General features: G+C 35.8%; 1 protein-coding gene across 1 annotated transcript in view; it reads right to left on the bottom strand.

The window, feature by feature from the left end:
* Positions 1-12,812: 12,812 nt before the first annotated feature.
* The window catches only part of LOC109569831 (uncharacterized), a 35,524-nt gene continuing 26,622 nt past the window's right edge, over positions 12,813-21,714 (bottom strand). The window contains exons 14-18 of the mRNA XM_019975565.2: positions 21,112-21,346; positions 20,151-20,294; positions 18,621-18,730; positions 16,717-16,820; positions 12,813-13,393 (exon numbers count right to left, since the gene is read on the bottom strand). Of these exons, the coding sequence (XP_019831124.2) occupies positions 16,722-16,820; positions 18,621-18,730; positions 20,151-20,294; positions 21,112-21,346 (588 nt within the window). The 3' untranslated portion in view covers positions 12,813-13,393; positions 16,717-16,721. The remainder of the gene's footprint in view (positions 13,394-16,716; positions 16,821-18,620; positions 18,731-20,150; positions 20,295-21,111; positions 21,347-21,714) is intronic.

Genomic DNA, 21,714 nt, shown 5'->3' with positions numbered 1-21,714 from the left:
AGAACAACATTTCCTTCTCTTTGGGCCCAATCTCCCAAATAATTTCACCCCAAAGAATGAAGATCTACTGACTTACAATTACCTAGTATTCTATACTTGGCCTTTACTTCTATAATTCTATCTAATGCTAAGCCATCACTTTTTTCATTCTATTTTCTCACTCTTACCTACTGAAGTATATTGTTTAACAATAGTGCCATTGCTTTCTTATATCATTGATTTTCCCACTTAATCATATCATTACCTATGTGTGCTGAATTTCTCAGTCATGTCTGACTCTTTGTGGCCTCATGGACTAAAGCCTGCCAGACTCCTCTGCCTATGGAATTTTCCAGGCAAGAATAATGGAGTGGGGTTCCATACCCTCCTCCAGGGAATCTTCCTAACCCAGGGATTGAACCCTCATATCTTACACTTCTGCCTTAGTAGGCATATTCCTTATCAGTAGCACTGCCTGGGAAGCCCAATCATCATCACTCTATCTATAAAAATGCATTATAATATCTTTTATTAAAAAGAATCCTCTCGATCCTAATTGCCTATAGCTCCTCTAAAAACATTGCCTGTCTTTGAGATCTCCAAATGTACTTTATTCTATCTTGAACCAACTCCAATCACCCTTTTGTCTCTAGCTCCCTACCAAACAGTTCCTGTTAATTTAACCAGTGATTTTTCAAATTAAATGTTTAATCCCCAGTAGCTTTTTTAACCTATAGAAGCATTTCAGAGTAACATTTGAAGATATTCTAGAAACTCTTCATTCATTTACCTTTCAAATAGCAACCCTATCTTGATTCTCCTGCTACTTCACAGGCTGGCTACTTTTCCTAGTAACCCTTGCAAAGTTAACTAATATCTTTAGTCTTTGCTCTGTTTTTTCTCACTTATTTAGCAGCCTCCTCTAGTGCCTTGGTTTTCATTGCTATTTTAAATAGGAAAGCTCTAGAAATTTTGATGTTCAGCCTATGCTTGTTCCCTGAATATCACATAGCCAGTATCAGCAGGTATCCATTTGAATGCTGGGTAAATACCCAAATATTTTGTTTTTAAACTTTTTGTTTTATATTGGGATATATATAGTTAACAGTGTTGTGATAGTTTCAGGTGGATAACAAAGGGCCTCCACCATACATATATATGTATCCATTCTCTCCCAAACTGCCCTCCCAATCAGGCTACCAAATAACATTGAACAGAATTCCTTGTGCTATTCAGTAGGATCTTGTTAATTATCTATTTTAAATATAGCAGTGTGTACCTGCCCATCCCTAACTCCCTAACTATCTCTTCCCATGTTTCCCTCATGGCAACCATAATTTTCCCCCCTGCCTCTGTGTCTGTGAGTCTATTTCTGTTTTGCAAACAAATTTAGCTCACATGCTCGTGCAACCCACATCAAGTAGGGGCTGAGTGCCCAGGTGATGGCTGCATTGGTGGTCCTTATGGAGAGGACTGGGTTGAAAGCCATGAGGACACTCTGAGGGGACTAATACAACATATCACAGGCAGAACGGGAGAAACCCAAGCTATGGGGATGCTAGAGAAACAAGAGCAAAGGACCTTCCCCCTGGGAAGGCTCTCACACAGCACTCTGACCCCTGGCACACTTACAGAACAAAGGGTCATGTCCTAGCAAATACCAAAGGAGAGTGAGTCCGCTGCCATTTACAGCCCTCCCTGGAGGCAGAGAGGCAGACGTGAAACACCCAGGGGTGGAAGGCAAGGAGCTGCTACAAACTCAGCCCTAGAGACTGTATGTCCCGCCAAACTGTGAGCAGGCTGCCAGTTGTAACCACATCTTATTGGGATCTTTGACAGTTTATATCTACTGAGAGTGTCACAGACTGAGACCTTGAGGAGATGCACAGCCCACCTGTGCCCTTTTAGCATACCTGGGAGCCTGAGGGGCTTGGACCTGGGAGGTTCATGCTGCCCTGGGCTGTGGCCACTCCTGTGTGTTCCATCCACTTCAGGCACTTCCTACACATGCCAGAGGTGTTTGTTTGCAGTTTCTCTCCTTCTCCACAGCACACCTGAGAAAGTGAGCCCAAGTAAGTGATCATTCCCCCAACCCCCCCTTGGTATCAGGGCACAGATCAGAAACTGGAGACTTGCAAGCAGAGGACAACCCAACCGAAAAAGAGGAGGGGGAATGGCCCCAGAAGCAGCAGGTGCAACAGATTAAAATCCTTCAGTTGAGCTGAGACTGTGCATTTGAGGAGCAACTGTAGACACTGAGAACAAGTACATGCCAGAACAAGAATATATCTGACACTGAACCGACCCCACACTGCCCACAATAGCTCCAGAGATTTTCTTAGGTATATATATTTCATTATCATTATTTTTTAATTTTATTGTTTTTAATTTTTATTCCATTTTTTCTCTTTGCTTTTTTCCCCTTTTTCACCTCCACTTTTTCTTTTTTCCCTCATACTGTTCTAATATGGTTTTCTATTACTCCTTTAACTTTTATTTTTATAGCCTACTTTTATCTTTCTTACTATTTTTAAGTAAATTTCATATATATATATATATTTATTTTTGTGTCCAAGTTATTTTATATTGTACTTCTGAGAGTCTAATTTTCATTGTAGGTTTTTAATTTTTGCTTTTTTATCTTCTGTTATTAATTTTGTATCTTTAAGAGTTTAATTTTTATTATCTTTTTTTACTTAGGGATTTGATTACTGGCTTGATTGTTGTCTTCACTTTTGACTCTCCCTTTTCTCCTCCTGGTCACCTCTATCCCCTTCCTCCTTCTTCTCATCTCTATATAACTGTATGAATCTTTTTAGGCATTCCTGGCTATGAAGAGTTATTTCACCATTAACCTATGGGTTTTGTCTTCTGTGTTGTGTGGATGGAGAAGTCTTGATGGAACTGTAAGTGGTTTGAACTGAAACTCAGGTACAGGAAGCTCAACTCCAGAACTTCATATAATTACAGAACTCCTGACCCAGGGAATATTAACATATACAAGAGCCAATCCAAAATCCTCCATGCCTACACTGAGACCAAACACCATCCAAGAGCCAGCAAGCTCCAGTGCAAAACACCCCATGCTAATCCTCCAGTAAAAAGAGAAACACAACCCTGGACATTAAAAGAAAGGATTCCCAAAACCACAGCAAACCCAGAGACACTCCAAAACTCTCTACTGGACTCTACACTTCCCTGCAAAGAGATGAGATCCAGCTCCGTCCACCAGAACACAGAAACAAGTTCCCCTTAACAAGCCACTGGTCAAACGCTAAACACAGGGAACAGCCTCTACAATTAAGAGGAACTACAAGCTTCTAGCCTGCAGAAAGGAGACTCTAAGCATAGAAAACTAAACAAAATGAAAAGGTAGAGAAATACCCAGCATGTGAAGGAACATGATAAAGCCCCCCAAACCAAACTAAAGAGGAGGAGATAGGGAGTCTACCTGAAAACAGTATTCAGAACAATGAGAGTAGACATGATCTAAAATCTTGAAAACAAAAGGAGAGAAAGATAAATGAACTAGAATCATGGATTGAGAAGATGCAAGAAATGTTTAAAAAGGATCCAGAAAAAATAAAGAATAGTCAGTCAGTAATGAACAATGCAATAACTGAGATTAAAAACACTCTTGAGGGAACCAATAGTAGAGGAACTGAGACAGAAAAAGGATAAGTGAGCTGGAAGATAAAATGGTGGAAATAAATGAAGCAGAGTGGAGAAAAGAATAAAAATAAAAGAGGACAGCCTTAGAGACTTCTGGGACAATGTTAAGCACCCCAATATTCGAATTGTAGGCATTCCAGAAGAAGAAGACAAAAGGAAAAGGCATAAGAATATATTTGAGAAGATAATAGTCAAAATTTTCCCTAAAATGGGGATGGAAACAGCTGCCTAAATCCAAGAAGCCCAGAGAATCCCATACAGGATAAACCCAAGGAGAAACATGCCAAAACACATATTAATCAAAATAGCAAAAATTAAACACAAAGAACAAATATTAAAATCGGCAAGGGAATAGTAACAAATAACATATATAGGGATCCCCATAGGGAAAACAGCTGATCTTTCAACAGAAACCCTGCAGGCCAGAAGGGAATGGCTGCTGCTGCTGCTACGTTGCTTCAGTCGTGTCCGACTCTGTGTGATCCCATAGACGGCAGCCCACTAGTCTCCTCTGTCTCTGGGATTCTCCAGGCAAGAATACTGGAGTGGGTTGCCATTTCCTTCTCCAATGCATGAAAGTGAAAAGTGAAAGTGAGGTCACTCAGTCGTGTCTGACTCTTAGCGACCCCATGGACTGGAGCCTACCAGGCTCCTCCGTCCATGGGATTTTCCAGGCAAGAGTACTGGGGTGGGGTGCCATTGCCTTCCCCGGAAGGGAATGGCAAGATACACTAAAAGTGAAGAAAGGGAAAAACCAACAATCAAGATTACTCTACCCAGCAAGGATCTCATTCAGAGTCAAAGGAGAAACCCAAAGCTTTATAGACAAGCAAAACCTAAGAGAATTAAGCACTACCAAAACAGCTCTTCACCAAATGCTAAAGAATCTTCTCTAGACAGGAAACACAGAAAAGTTTTATAAAAAGAATCCAAAACAATAAATTAAATGGTAACAGGATTATACATATCAATAATCACTTTAAATACAAATGGGTTAAACTATAAACACACCAACTATAAGACAAAAAATGGGTGAATGGATACAAAAACTAAGCTCCTATATATGCTGTCTACAAGCAACCTACCTCAGACTTAGGGACACATACAGCCTAAAAATATGGCTAGCAAAAGATATTTCATGCAAGTGGAGACCAAAAGAAAGTTGGAGTATCAGTATTCATCAGATAAAATAGACTTTAAAATAAACACCATTATAAGAGACAAAGAAAAAACACAAAATAATCCAGACATCAATCAAGAAGATAGCTATTATAAACATATACGTACCCAACATAGGAGCACCTAGGTATGTAAGGCAAGTGCTAACAAATATTAAAGGGAAAATGACAGTAATACAATAATAGTGGGGGGCTTTATTTAATACACCATTCACATTAATGGACAGATCATACAGACAGAAAATTAACAATGAAACACAAGTTTTAAAAAATATATTGAACCAGTTAGACCTGGGCATAATTGAAATCTCTGGGCATTTCAAAAAATAATGGATTTCAATTTTTCTCAAGCACACATGGAACATTCTCCAGAATAGATCACATTCTAGGCCACAAATCTACCCTTCATTGTTGTTGTTTAGTTGCTCAGTCATGTCCAACTCTTGAGACCCCATGGACTGCAGCATGCAAGGCTTCACTGTCCTTCACCATCTCCTGGAGCGTGCTCAAACTCATGTCCATTGAGTTGGTGATGCCATCCAACCATCTCATACTCAGGTGTCCCCTTCCCCGCTTGCCTTCAATCTTCCCCAGCATCCAGATCTTTTATAACGAGTTTGCTTTCGAAAACTGTGACTTAAGCATTAGAGCTTTAGCTTTAGCATCAGTCCTTCCAAAGAATACTCAGGACTGATTTCCTTTAAGATAGACAAATTTAATCTCCTTGCTGTCCAAGGGACTCTCAAGAGTCTTCTCCAACACCACAGTTCAAAAGCATCAATTCTTTGGCACTCAACCTTCTTTATGGTCCAGTTGCCACATCCATACATGACAACTTGAAAAACTATAGCTTTGACTATACAGACTTTTATTGGCAAAGTGATATCTCTGCTTTTTAATATACTGTTTAGGTTTATCATAGCTGTTCTTCCAAGGACAAGCATCTTTTAATTTCATGGATACAATCACCATCTACAGTGATTTTGAAGCCCAGGAAAATAAAGCCTGTCACTGTTTCCATTGTTTCACCATCTATTTGCCATGGAGTGATGGGACCAGAAACCATGATCTTCACTTTTTGAATGTTGAGTTTTAAGTCAGCTTTTTCATTCTCCTCTTTCACCTTCATCAAGAGACTCTTTAGTTACTCTTCCCTTTCTGAAACAAGGTTAGAGTCATCTGCATACCTGAGGTTATTGATATGTCTCCTGGCAAACTTAATTCCCTTGTGCTTTATACAGTCTGGCATTTCTCATGATGTACTCTGCATATAAATTAAATAAGCAGAATGAAAATATACATATTTTACATACTCCTTTCCCAATTTGGAACCAGTCCTTTTTTCCATGCCTGGTTGTAACTGTTGCTTTTTGACCTGTATACAGATTTCTCAGAAGGCAAATAAGGCATCCTGGTAGTCTCATCTCTAAAATTTTTCCACAATTTGTTCTGATCCACACAGTCAAAGGCTTTAGTGTAGTCAATGAAGCAGAAGTAGATGTTTTTCTGGAATTATCTTGCTTTTTCTATTATCCAAAGGATGTTGGCAATTTGATCTCTGATAAATCTATGGTATTTTTTTTTAATGAAATAATTTCAAGCATCTATTCTGATAAGAATTCTGTAAGCTTAGATATCAACTACACACACACACACAAATACTGTAATAAACACAAACATATGAAAGCTAGACAACACGATTCTGAATAACCAACAGATCACTGAAGAAATCAAAAAAGAAAATAAAAAATATTCATGGAAACAAATGATAATGAAAACAAGATGACCCCAAATCTGTTGGATTCAACAAGCAGTCATAAGAGGGAAGTTCATAGCAATACATGTCTACCTCAAGAAACAAGAGAAACATCAAATGAAAACCTAACCTTAAATTAAAAGCAACTAGAGAAAGAACAACAACAAAAAATAAACTTAGTAGAAGGAAAGAAATAATAAAAATCAGAGCAGAATTCAATGACCAAGAAATGAAGGAGACTATAGCAAAGGTCAGTAAAGCTAAAAGATGGTTCTTTGAGAAGTTAAACAAAATAGACAAACTGCCAGAATCACCAACAAGAAAAAGGGAGAAGACTCAAATCAATAAAATTAGAAATGAAAAAGGAGAAATTACAACAGCCAACACACAAATACAATCATAAGAGACTACTATGGGCAACTATATGCTAATATTATGGGCAACTTGGGAGAAATGGAGAAATTCTTAGAAAATTATAACTTTCCAGAACTAAAACAAGAAGAAATAGAATATGTGAACAGACCAATCACAAGCATGGGAATCAAAACTATACTCAAAAATTTTCCAACAAACAAAATCCCAGAACCAGATGGCTTCACAGGTGAATCCTACCAAAAATTTAGAAAAGTGCTAACACCTATTCTACTCAAACTCTTCTAGAATATTGCAGACTAAGGAAAAATCCTAAACTCATTCTATGAGACCATCATCATATTGATTCCTAAATCAGACAAAAATGCTATAAAAAAGGAAAACTGCAGGCCAATATCACTCATGAACTTAGATGTCTCAAAAAATTCAAAACGTCAAAAAATTATAGTAGACAGAATCCAAGTACATATTAAAAAGCTCATATATCATGACCAATAGCTTTATTCCAGGGATACAAAGATTCTTCAATATTCACAAATCAATCAATGTGATACTGCATGTTAACAAATTGAGGGATAAAAGCCGTGATTATTTGAATAGATGCATAGAAAGCCTTTGACAAAATCCAACACCCATTTATGATACAAAATTCTATGAGAAAGTAGGTGTAGAAGGAACATAACTCAACGTAATGAAAGCCATATATGACAAACCCAACAGCAAACATTATTCTCAATTGCAAAAACTCAAAGCATTTCCTCCAAAATCAGGAACAAGACAAGGGTGACCATTCTCACCACTACTGTTCAACATAGTTTTAAATGTCCTAACCAGGGAAGAAAAAAAAATAGTAAAATGAATCTAGATTGGAAAAGAAGTAAAACTCACTGTTTCCAGATGAGATATTCTTTACACAGAAACCCCCAAACATGCCACAAGAAAACCAATGAATACATTAAAGTTGCAGGATTAAATGAGTACACAGAAATCCCTTGAATTTCTATATGCTAACAATGAAATATCAGAAAGAGAAATTAAGGAAACAATCACATTCACCATTGCAAAGAAAAGAATAAAATATTTTGGAATAAATTTACCTATGGAAACAAAAGATCTGTATCAGAAAACTATAAAACGCTGATGAATGAAGTCAAAGATGACACAAATAGATGGAGAAATATACGATTTTCTTGGATTGGAAGAATAAGCAAAATGAGTATTCTACTCAAAGCGATTTATAAATTCAATGCAATCCCTATCAAATAATCAATGATACTTTTCACAGAACTAGAAAAAATAGTTTCACAGTTTATATGGAAACACAACAGACCCTGAATAGCCAAAATAATCTTGAAAAAGAAGAATGCAACTGAAGGGAAACAATCTTCCCTATTTCAGGCTATAATGCAAAGCTATGGTCATCAAGACCATATGTTACTGGCACAAAGACAAAAAAATATGGGCAAACGGAACAAAGTAGAAAGCCCAGAGATAGGTTCAAACACCTATGGACACTTTATCTTTCACAAAAGAGGCAAAAATATTCAATGGGAAAAGACAGTCTCTTCAACAAGTGGTGCTGGGCAAACTAGTCAACCATGTGTAAAAGAATGAAACTAGAACACTATCTAAAACCATACACAAAAATAAACTCAAAATGGATTAAGGACTTAAATGTATGACCCAAAACTATAATTGTTAGGAAAAAACAGGCAGAACACTCTGAAATAAATCACATCACTATCATCTATGATCTACCTCCCAGAGTAATGGAAATAAAAACAAAAGTAAGTAAATAGGACCTAATTAAACATAAAATTTTTGCACAACTATAAGCAAGGTGAAAAAAACAGGCCTTGGAATGGGAGAAAATAATAGCAAACAAAACAGCTGACAAAGCATTAATCTCCAAAATATATGAACAGCTCGTACATCTAAATACCAGAAAAGCAAACAACCCACTCAAAAAAAGGGCAAAAGGCCTAAACAGACATTTCTCCAAAGAAGAAATACAGGTGACTAATAGGGACACAAAAAAATTATCAATATCACTCATTATTATAGAAATGTAAATCAAAACTCCAGTGAGGTATCATCTTGCATCAGTCAGAATGGCTGCTATCTCATCAAAAAGTCTACAAACAATAAATGCTGGAGAGGGTGTGGAGAAAAGGGAACCCTCTTACACTGTTGGTGGGAATGCAAATTGGTGCAGCCACTATGGAGAACAGTGTGAAAGTTGCTTTTAAAAAACTGGGAATAGAACTGCCATATGACCCAGCAATCACACTGCTGGGCATATACCCTGAGGAAACCTGAATTAAAAGAAACACATGTTCCTTCTATTCCTGCTTTCTGGAGAGTTTTTATCATAAATGGATGTTGAATTTTGTCAAAGGCTTTCTCTGCATCTATTGAGATAATCATATGGTTTTTATTTTTCAATTTGTTAATGTGGTGTATTACATTGATTGATTTGCAGATATTGAAGAATCCTTGCATCCCTGGGATAAAGCCCACTTGATCATGGTGTATGATCTTTTTAATGTGTTGTTGGATTCTGATTGCTAGAATTTTGTTAAGGATTTTTAAGATGTAACAATAACCTGGTGTACGAGACAGCAAAAGAGACACTGATGTATAGAACAGTCTTATGGACTCTGTGGGAGAGGGAGAGGGTGGGAAGATTTGGGAGAATGACATTGAAACATGTAAAATATCATGTAAGAAACGAGTTGCCAGTCCAGGTTCGATGCACGATACTGGATGCTTGGGGCTGGTGCACTGGGACGACCCAGAGGGATGGTATGGGGAGGGAGGAGGGAGGAGGGTTCAGGATGGGGAACACATGAGTTCTGTGGCAGACTCATTTTGATGTTTGGCAAAACTAATACAATTATGTAAAGTTTAAAAATAAAATAAAATTAAAAAAAAAAAAAGAAACACATGTACCTCAATGTTCATTGCAGTACTGTTTACAAAAGTTACGACATGGAAGCAACCTCGATGTCTATCAGCAGTTGAGTGGATAAGGAAGTTATGGTACAAATACACAATGGAATATCACTCAGATACAAAAATAAGTGTATTTGAGTCAATTCTAATAAGTTGGATGAATCTGTAGCCTATTATACACAGTAAAGCAGGTCAGAAAGGAAAAGACAAATACTGTATATTAACACATATAAATGGAATTTAGAAAGATGATACTACTGATTCCACATTCAGGGCAGCAGAGGAGACATAGATAAAAAGAACGGATTTTTGGACTCAACTGGAGAAGGTGAGGTTGGAATGATTTGAGAGAATAGTATTGAAACATAAACAGTACCATATGTAAAATAGATGACCAGTGTGAGTTTGATGCATGAAGTAGAGCAGCCAAAGCTGGTATACTGTGGCAACTTAAAGGGAAAAGGTGGGTAGAGAGGTGGGAAAGGGGTTCAAGATGAGAGGGACACATGTATACCTATGGCTGATTCATGTTTATGTATAGCAAAAACCATCACAATATTGTAAAGTAATTATCCTCCAATTAAAATAAACAAATTAATTTTAAAAAGTATTTGGTTGTGTTTTGAAAACAAGATTGCTATTAAATGTTGTATATTGATCTCAGTTCTTGCAAATTAGAGGTTTATATTATTCCTTTAAAACATTTTCAATGAATAAAATCATATTTTCAGAAACAGTGATGGCTTTGTTTCTTGAGCTTCAAAAAGTTTTAGTTTATATTTTTAGCTTGCATTTTATTATCTTGAAATCTAGTGCAAAATTGAATAGAATTTTTTAATCTCTTATTTTGATGAATGCTTCCATATATATTTTTATTAAACTATAACTTCATTCCCAGAGTAATTACTAGCTTATTAAAAAAATATCAGCAATGTTTCCTATTTGACTGGAATTGCTTTGCTAACATGTTGTTTATAATATTTACATCAATGCACCTGAAAAATCAGCTTGTATTTTTCTAAGTTTGCCTCTACTTCTCTGGTTTTGTATCAGTTTTGTTAGTTAGTTAGTTTAGTTGCTAAGTTGTGTCCGACTCTTTGGACCCTATAGACTGTAGCCTGTCAGGCTCCTCTGTCTATGGGATTCTTCAGGCAAGAATATTGGAGTGGGTTGCCATTTCCTTCTCCAGTCAATTTTGTACTAGCTCTGAAAAAAACTTAAGAAGTTTATTTCTCTTTTTATTATTTGGAAGTATTTATATAAAATTGAGCTTATCAATTCTTAAAAGCTTTGTAAGACACTTCTCTACAATCCTTTGGGTCTGTTCTTCTTCTTTTTTTTTTTTTCCAGTAGATATAGCAAAGAAAATTCACTGAATTTATTATTTATTGATTTATTTGTCTTTTCATTTCTTTATGTCTTCATTTGCTAATTTACTTTTTCTAGAATTCCATCACTGTTATGTACTATATTTTCTTGTGATTTTTCTGTGTTTATGTTGATCCCTATTTATTATATCTCTTTATCACTAATACTGTCTTTGTGCTTATTCTATTTTTTCATACTCAATCCTGGTGAATGTCTGCTATTTAATGAGTCCATTTTAAAGGAAGAGGTGTGCTTAGTGGCTCAGATTGTAACAATCTTCCTGCAATGCAGGGACCCGTGTTCAATCCCTGGATCAGGAAGATTCCCTAGAGAAGGAAATGGAAGTACATTCCAGTATTCTTGCCTGGAAAATTCCATGGACAGAGGAGACTTGCAAGCTACTGTCCATGGGGTCACAAAGAGTTGAATAGGACTGAGTGATTAACACTTTTACTTCATTTTTAAAGGAAAAGTTTTTTTCTTTCTTTTCTAAGAATCTGCTCAAAATTTGTGTTTTGTTCTGTTACTGTCTCATTATATATATATTTTTCTTTTTAATCTTTATAATTTACTCTTCTATTTTCTTAATGGTTCAGCATTTTTCTGACTTCTCAAGTTGAGTACTTAGTTCATACTTTTTCCTTTCTTATTTTACATCTGTATGTATATTTATGTTTATATATGCATATACTATGTGCATGTGTTTTTATTTCTAATTATGTAGAAATTTGTTGCAGTCTTTATGTTACTGGGGTTTTAACATCATCATGGAGTAGTCAGAGAAGAAAGTTTGTCTCTGTATATTTTTGGATCATTGTGATGCGTTTTTGTATGTTTTTGGGTCTTTGGTTCCAAGTGGAGAAGTGAGGGACAGAAATATATACATCACAAGTCTTTGTACTGTTAGTTAACCATTACAATTCAAATTTCAGTTAACCCTTATAACTGAAAACCTGTACAATTTCAGTCTCTCCTTTTTTAGAGAGGTAGTGTGGTGCAGTGGTTAACAATCCAGATTTCAGAATAAATCTGGTTGCACTCAAATCCTGGTGTGGCCACCTACTTTATGTGTCACTTTAGGGACATCATTTAGGCTCTATTTTCTTTTGTTTCATTATTTATAAAATAGAAATATTAATAGTGATTACTTCATAAGATGGTTGTGAGGATTAAAGTAGTGACTTAAATATACAATATGCCTTACAATAATCAAAATCTTTCAAATAATTCTGACAAACAATAACAAATATTACTTATCATGGTAGTATTTGATATCTAGAGAATCATTTTATTTGTAATACAGTTCAGCATGTCCTGATATATCTATTCAGCATTCTGCATGTATGTAATTGAAGTGGTACATCTCCTTAGTCAGTGGCTCAGATGGCCATGTTGCTAAAATTCCTCTACTGACATTCACTTTCCAGAAAATTTAACATTTTCTTTCCCATTGCTGACATTTCCCACACTCTTGGATGTTCTGTATCTAATAATGTCTGTCTTTCTATACAAGCACACCCAATTATACCATCTTAAATCAAAGGCCCAATTTATTTTAGACAATTACCAAGTGTTTGCTAAATAACAAAATTTTCCTGAAGCTTGGAAATCTGGAATGAAAAATCATCAACAAGAAAGCAAATTAATTTATGGATAAGAAGAAAGATGCATAGGTACCATAACAACTTTCTGAAAAAAAATTGAACTTGACCTATGATGTTGGTTAAATAATAAATTAGAAATATTCTTCCAAATAATTCTAGTTGCAAGGTTTGATGAGTGATCAAAGGAGCAGGTGACCCAGTTTTTGGTCCTTGTCTCCAGATGTGCACCATCTCCTTTCACCCTGCTGCTGAGGGCAAGTCATGACTAGTTCTCTTCACTCAGTAAAGTGCAGGCATTATATGCAATATAACAAGAAAATCCAGTTTTCTTCTTCTACTTTATTTCCATCCATCCATTGTTTTAATTGAAATTCTATTCTTTCTTAGAGGACCCCAAAGAACAGTTCATATGTTTTCACTTTAATTGAAAGACAAAAGGTTAAACATGGATGCTGTGCTGATAAAAATGCTTCTTGAAGCTGATAAATGGTTGAATTTCCTGTGATTTTCTGGAAAAGAGAAAAAGAACAGAAAATCAATATAGTAATCCCTGGAAGCCTTCAATTGAATTCTTACTGTGATTCTTTCTCTTATTTTCTTCCATATGCTTTTGCTATTTCCCCTACTTTCTGTTGGTGACCTTTGTAGCTATTTAGCAATAAGCAATCAGAGTGATCTTTGTAAAGTCTGAGTGAGATTTTACCATTTTCCTGAATTTCACTCTGCCATTTCTCCCACTCACGTTCTCTAGCCAGCTGTCTTTTTGCAGCATCTAACCAGCTTAAGCACATATCTGCCTCAGGAGCTTGCTTCCTGTTTCTGCTGTTGGGACGCATTTTCCACATAGAACCATGAGGTTCGTCCCCTACTCTATTCGTTCTGATTTCAAATCATTTCATCACTCCAAACCAGCCTTTTCAAAATGACCTATCTATAACAGTACAGGATCTATCTTTTTATGTCTTTTTAGCCTTTTTTATTTATTTATTTTCCCTTAGCTCATATCACTCTCTGACATATATCTACTTGCTTGTGTATTTAGAGTCTGTCTCCACTCACTAGAGTATGAGCTTTCTGAGAACAAGGATCCCATTTATCTTGTTCACTGGTATATTCTAAGCATCTATAATAGAACTTGGAACATAGTAAGTGCTTGATAAATATTAGTCAAATAAATAATTCAATCCCCAAATGTGGTTCCTAAAGGCTAATTAGAAACTAAAAGTTATTCTGCTGAAGTATCCATGGATTTATGTAACCAGAATGTCAGAAACCAGGAGTAGAAGATGGTAGGTAAATATTTCTAGCATTGAGATGAAGTTTACAATAAAATACAAGCTTTTTAAAACTTTATTTATTTATTTTAATTGGAGGCTAATTATTTTGCGATATTGTGGTGGTTTTTGCCATACATTGAGATGAATCAGCGACAGGTGTACAAGTGTCCCCCAATCCTGAACCATCCTCTCACTTACCTCCCCACCCCACCCCAGAGTTGTCCCAGAGCATGAGTTTTGAGTGTTCTGCTTCATGTATTAAAGTTACATTGGTCATCCTTTTTACCTATGGTAATGTGCATGTCTCAATGCTATTCTCTCTTATCATCCCACCCTTGCCTTTTCCCACAGAGGCCAAATATCTGTTCTTTACAACTGTGTCTCTTTTGCTGTTTGCATTTAGGGTCATCATTACCATATTTATAATTCCATTTATCTGCATTAACACACTGTATTGGTGTTTCTTTTTCTGACTTACTTCATTCTGTATAATAGGATCCAGTTTCATCCACCTCATTAGACCTGACTCAAATGTGTCCTTTTTTATAGCTGAGTAATATTCCATTGTGCACATGTACCACAACTTGCTTATCCATTTGTCTGCTGATGGACATCTAGGTTGCTTCCATGTCCTGGCTACTATAAACAGTGCTGTGATGAACATTGGGGTGCATGTCTCTTTCAATTCTGGTTTCCTTGCCGTATAAACCCAAAAGTGGGATTGCTGAGTCACATGGCACTTCTATTTCCAGTTTTTTTAAGGAATATCAACACTGTTCTCCATAGTGGCTGTACTAGTTTGCATTCCCACTAACAGTGTAAGAGGGTTCCCTTTTCTCCACACCCTCTCCAGCATTTATTGTTTGTAGCCTTTTGATGATGACCATTCTGACTGGCGCAAGATGATACCTCATTGTGGTTTAGATTTGCATTTCTCTGATAATGAGTGATGTTGAGCATCTTTTCATGTGTTTTTTATCTATCTGTATGGCTTCTTTGGGGAGATGTCTGTTTAATTCTTTGGCATATTTTTTGATTGCGTCATTTATTTTTCTGGTATATAGCTTCATGAGCTGCTTGTATATTTTGGAGGTTATTTCTTTGTCAGTTGCTTCATTTGCTATTATTTTCTCCCACTCTGATGGCTGCCTTTTCACCTTGCTTATTCATTCCTTTATTGTGCAAAAACTTTTAAGTTTATTTAGGTCCCATTTGTTTATTTTTATTTCCATTACTCTTGGAGGTGAATCATAGAGGATCTTGATGTGATTTATATCAGAGAGTGTTCGCCTATGTTTTCCTCTAAGAGTTTTATAGTTTCCAGTCTTACCTTTAGATCTTCAATCCATTTTGAGTTTATTTTTATGTATGGTGTTAGCAAGTGTCCTAGTTTCATTCTTTTACATATGGTTGGTCAGTTTTCCCAGCACCACTTGTTAAAGAGATTGTCTTTTCTCAATTGTATATTTTTGCCTCCTTTATCAAAGATAAGGTCTTCACAGATGAGTGGACTTATCTGTGGGATTTCTATTTTGTTCTATTGATCTATATTTCTGACTTCGTGCCAGTACCATACTCTCTTGATACCTGTAGCTTTGTAGTATAGTATGAAGTCAGGCAGATTGATTCCTCCAGTTCCATTCTTCTTTCTCAAGATTACTTTGGCTACTTGAGGTTTTTTGGTGTTACCATACAAACTGTGACATCATTTGTTCTATTTCTGTAGCTTGATAGGGATTGCACTGAATCTGTAGATTGCTTCAGGTAGTATGCTCATTTTCACTATATTTATTCTTCCAATCCATGAACATATATACCATTTATATAGTGGTTTTCCCTAATTTCTTCAGTTTAACTCTGAATTTTGCAATAAGAGGCTCATGATCTGAGGTACAGTCAACTCCTAGTCTTGTTTTTGCTGACTGTATAGAGCTTCTCCATCTTTGGCTGCAACGAATATAATCAATCTGATTTTGGTATTGACCATCTGGTGATGTCCACATGTAGAGTCTCTTGTGTTGCTAGAAGAGGGTGTTTTCTATGACCAGTGCATTCTCTTGGCAAAACTCTGTTAGCCTTTGCCCTGCTTCATTTTGTGCTCCAAGGTCAAACTTGCCTGTTACTCCAGGGATCTCTTGACTCCCTACTTTTGCATTCCAGTCCCCTCTGATGAAAATGACATCTTTTTTTCGTGTGTTAGTTCTAGAAGTGTAACTAACTAACACTTCAACTTCACCTTCTTTGGCATTAGTGATTGGAGCATAGACTTGGATTACTGTGATATTGAATTGTTTGCCTTGGAAGCATATATAGATCATTCTATCATTTTTGTGATTGCACCCAATACTGGATTTTGGACTCTTTTTGTTGTCTATGAGAGGAGGATCCAAATGCATATATAGAGAGTAAACAAATAACAACATGTTACCAAATTACATCAACAAGGAATACCAACTTACTAATTGGCAACTAAAGCAATGAGCTGTCTTTGGTCCTCACTATTAATATCATTCTCCTATTTCTTTTGCCTGCCAACAACATCTCTTGACACTTACTATTTTCAGTTGCCAGGAAAGAGGTAGAAATATCTTGTCATAGAGAGTCGTTCAACAGTGGGCATCTGGGCTTTAACATTTGGTTTTTCAAATGATTGTTGTACCTAAAAACAAAAAGAGATTCTAGATGATACCTATCTCTTATGCATCCCAGAAAATGTTTTGCAAAATAAGCCAAAGATTTTTTTGGAATGAAGGGTGCTCCTAGGATTGATGGAACCAAGCCCTTGGATATTTTAACTCCTTGTTGCTGCTATTCTACCTCTTAGATATGACACCCAATGTCAGAATAGTCTCTTTATCTCAAAATACATACCTAAGTCTCTCAGTCATGTCAGACTCTTGGTGGCCCCACAAAATTTTTGTCCATGGAATTTGCTAAGGGAGAATGTGAGAAGTGCTATTCCCTTCTCCAGGGGATCTTCCTGACCTAGGGATGGAACCTGGGTCTCCTGCATTGCAAGCAGATTCTTTACCCTCTGAGCCATCAAGGAAGCCCTATGCCTAACCTAAGTATTTTCAAATTTAATTTTCTCTACTTTCCATTTCTGATCTATAGATTTGATGATTAATTATCCCTTGGTGTTTTTTTCATGAGAACTGAAGCTCAGAGATCCTCTATCTTCTACCTCCAATAAGTCTAACTCTTCAATTTAATATTGCAGGGTTTTGTCCTTAAGGTCTGAATGATGAGCAAGATTCACAGTCTGAACACTAAGTTGATATTTGAGCCTTTTTTTTTCCCCAATAGATTTATCAGTGAAATCCTACTTACTTAGATCCACTATTTCTAATCTTTTCTAAGGAATTCCCTTGAAAATGTACTGTTTAAATCTTATTCTTTCAATAGGACTTAACTTCCTATGTTCCTATTCACTGAGACCCTAACTCATTTTATGTTACAATTTTCTCCAATTCATGAAAGGTATATTCTTTTTTTTTTCCCCACAGAAGTATTATTATTCTCTATGGTTTTAGTTTAAAAACAACCACAGTTTCCCATGTTTGTACCAATAACTTTCTTACTGAAAAAAGAGGAACATTTATTCACACACTCATGCATTTATTTCTTCAATGACTATTAATTCCTACCTGCTAGCATGTTGAGTATTCAATAAATCCCAGATTTCATGAGCTTGCATTCAAGTAAGTAAATTAAGATAGCAAACAAACAAATATATATTATTTGGGTGGTGGTAAGAGTTATGGAGAAAAATAAGTTAGGAAGGAGGGAGGAAATAGGGAATGTCCTGAGTTGGGGAATGAGTATCAAGCGTTCCCTTTTGGACCACTATATTCAAATAATTTTTTTCACCTCTGTTCTCTTTCAAATGTCCTTAATGTTCAGTCACTAAGTCATTGATATTCTTTGCAATGTGTTCACATTTCCTAGGACCTTCTCCTCATGGATCCTATCACACTTGCATTACACAGTGTGTTTGTTGGAATATTTTTTAACGCCCATCTCTCTCATAAGAATGTAAGTTCTAGGTAGCCTTATATCACATGAGTCTCACTTACACCTGTGTCACAAAGATATAACCCATTACTAAGTAAACCACTATATATATATATATATATATATATATATATATACTACATATATATTATATATATAATATATATTTAAATGAAGCAGTGAAAATTAATCCAATATACTTTCCATTCTTTGAATTATAAGAAACTTATAGCCCATAAGATAAAAGCTCATATTTTGTAGCATTTTGTTCTTCTGTGGTGCATTAATGCAGTCTTTTTGTAAATTGTATATTAAATACCTGAATTACAGAAACCAAGTGCTACTCTACTTTTGTGTGCCTGAAAAAATCTTTTATTGTCACTTGAAAGGCAAATAATATTTAAGTTTTCCTTAACGAATTAATGATTAGAAAAGATGAACTTACCTTCCTAAATACTTCCTCAAGATGACAGCACCAAGCATATTTTTGGAAGCATGTGATGAGTCGTGTAATGAAGAGAGAACCTTTTTTTATGTCTCTCCAGGACACATTATCTATGATGATAAGAAGTGGTAAGCCTTGGGCTGTGGTGTTCATAATTTTTTTTTTCTTTTAAAACAAAAATGTATCTTGGGAATTATCCTGACATATTTAGGAGAAGAACTCACAACTTTCCATTAACTCATTTTCCAAAAGAAGTTCAACTAAAGAAGCAGATCATCACAACTGAAGTTCATTTCATAGAGATTGCATTGTCTTTTGGAGACTGACTCTCTACTATGTGTTTATGTTTATCCACTTGGCTTTGAAAAGAGGCTTGAGAGATGATTGTAATTATCCTATTTTACAGAGGAAGGAATACAGGTTCAGAAGGAAGAATTTCTCCATATTCATACAGGTGGTTGTTTACAGATTATAAATCATGATGTCTTTCACAATATAGTGAACAAAATAAATGAATGCTGCTGCTGCTGCTAAGTCACTTCAGTCGTGTCCGACTCTGTGACCCCATAGACGGCAGCCCACCAGGCTGCCCCATCCCTGGGATTCTCCAGGCAAGAACACTGGAGTGGGTTGCCATTTCTTTCTCCAATGCATGAAAGTGAAAAGTGAAAGTGAAGTCGCTCTGTCATGCCCGACTCTTAGCGACCCCATGGACTGCAGCCTACCAGGCTCCTCCATCCATGGGATTTTCCAGGCAAGAGTACTGGAGTGGGTTGCCATTGCCTTCTCCTAAATAAATCAATAGATCTAATGAAACTTTTGGAAGGGAGGAATATGTTTTTGGTATAGATAGCGGTAACAGATAGTGGTATAGATAGTGGTATATACTTATCTCCTAACTCATTAAACTATATACATTAAACATGTACAGTTTTTTGTATGTTAATTATGCTTCAATAAAGTGATGAATGATTAAAATCTTCAAGTTAGAAATGCTCAGATACAAGGCCTCTCAAGATGATTATGTAGATTTGAAGAAATAAACGCTCTTCTCTTACTAGTAATAAGCCCCATTTTATCATTTGCTTCTTCCTCTAAAAGGATATGCACCTACTTGCTAGTGCATGTTTATGGTGCTGTTCTAAGAAGCACCAGATGAGAAATAATAGAGAACATGAGTTGGAGTTGATAGTTTTTCAGAAAGGGCAGTCAGTCCTTAGATCCCAAAAACACTATACTCAAAATGTTACACGAATTTAATAGAAAACTGAATCAATAATCTGTTTGTAACCAGTGTGATAGTAATGGGATTATTTTGTATTAGGTTGTTCTAATGGTTATGATACTTTTGGCTATAAAGTACAACAGATAATAAAAATAAATTTTTAAAAGTGAAGAAAAAGTAAAACATATTGACAGTATTCAAAATTTGTATCAAATCATTCTTACTCTTTTTTTTTTTTTTTTTAGGAATCATTCAGAGATAGCCTTAGACCCACAAATCCCTGTCTGCAACTGAAAGATACATACGTGGAGTTGAGGAACAGAAAGCAATGAAGTCCTTCTCTACATGGGTCTTGTAAACAGCATCCTCTTCCAGGTTCTCGGATGACTGTGAAAAGCTGTCTGCCAAGGCTGGTGGAGAGTCACTGACCCACAATTCCCCACGATTTGCTGTAGAGACATCAACTTTCTTCACACTGTCTCCCTCAGTGTGACTACTGCAATTACCTCATTATTTTACAATGTTTATTCTAACTAGTATTATACACAGAAGTACACACACAAATACACACAAGTGAGTGCATCTCTACCCAACACTGTCTTTTTCTTATGTCATTGAGCAATGTGCCAATTAATAGTAAAAACATGGTAAAACTGGAGGAATACATTTGCTGAGAGTAACAGAGGAGTTAAAGCCTTATCTGCATAATCTCAGAGCATATTTATCATTTTATAGCTAAATTATTTCTACTTTTCATCTTTAAAAACTGCTCTAAAAGTTAAAATGGCAATTGGGAGTCAGAAAAAAAGAAGAAGAAGAAAACAAAAACATTTCCCTGAAATCCCAAGTTCCCTCATCTCCCAAGTCATTTCCATTTCAATAATCTATGAGGAAAAAAAGAAAAATATATTGCTATTATTAATATCCCAACTTTCAAATGAAGTTCCTCTCAAGCCAGAGAACATCAAAATGTCTGTAAAAATTTACAAGCAAAGCAATCATTTAAATGATTTCATTCCAAGGTTAGAATATTTATGTCTAATTTTTTGAGGATTCTAGTGATCTCCTTAATCACTTACTTTAGATTGAATTTATCAGTTAATTTATCAGAAATTTATCATCCAACAAGTCTCATGAGATCAACCCCCTAAATGGAATTTCCTAATAATTCAATTTAGTTTAAGATTATTTCCCCTAGAAATAAAACATGCACTACAAACACCTTTATGATCTTTATGAACTTTGGATTTTCATCTCACAACTCACCACCTCTGCAGGCCTGGACAATGATGACTTTAGGTTTGTCCTTTAGACTGAGGCAATTACGGTTGTTGAATGTCCGGAAGATGGTATCATAAGGTAACACATCTGGTTCTTCCTCACTGTGCATAGTCCCACAGATCCCATCCAGGATGCCATGAGACATGAACACCAAGAATGTACTGTCTGAGGATTTGTGCTCTTCACGTGCAGCAAATTTCCACAGCACTGATTCCATGTCCTGAAAAGACCACAAAGTCTTATTTCAATGGGACAAGCATTAAAATTAAACTGACCTCCTATTTATTATGATCAGTATAAGAAAGGTCTGCAACATTTCAGTCACAGTACCTTTACATAGTGGATACTCAATGATAATTTTATTTTTGTTTCTATAATGGATCAGTAGATTCAAATTTTGGTCCTGATATAACCTGTCCTCTTAATACATTTTACATTTGTTTATTGTCACTATATACTTTCCCTTTCAACTCTTTCCTTTCTCTCACTACTTAATAAGAAACTTGAATAATAAATGTATCAAACCATTTTCCTTCTAAAACACTCCCCATCATACTTAGAATAAAATAAAACTTCTGACATGAGCAT

Source organism: Bos indicus, chromosome 15, assembly GCF_029378745.1.
Source record: "Bos indicus isolate NIAB-ARS_2022 breed Sahiwal x Tharparkar chromosome 15, NIAB-ARS_B.indTharparkar_mat_pri_1.0, whole genome shotgun sequence".
In the NCBI taxonomy this organism is placed as follows: domain Eukaryota; kingdom Metazoa; phylum Chordata; class Mammalia; order Artiodactyla; family Bovidae; genus Bos; species Bos indicus.
This window is presented reverse-complemented; position numbering and strand designations above follow the sequence as displayed.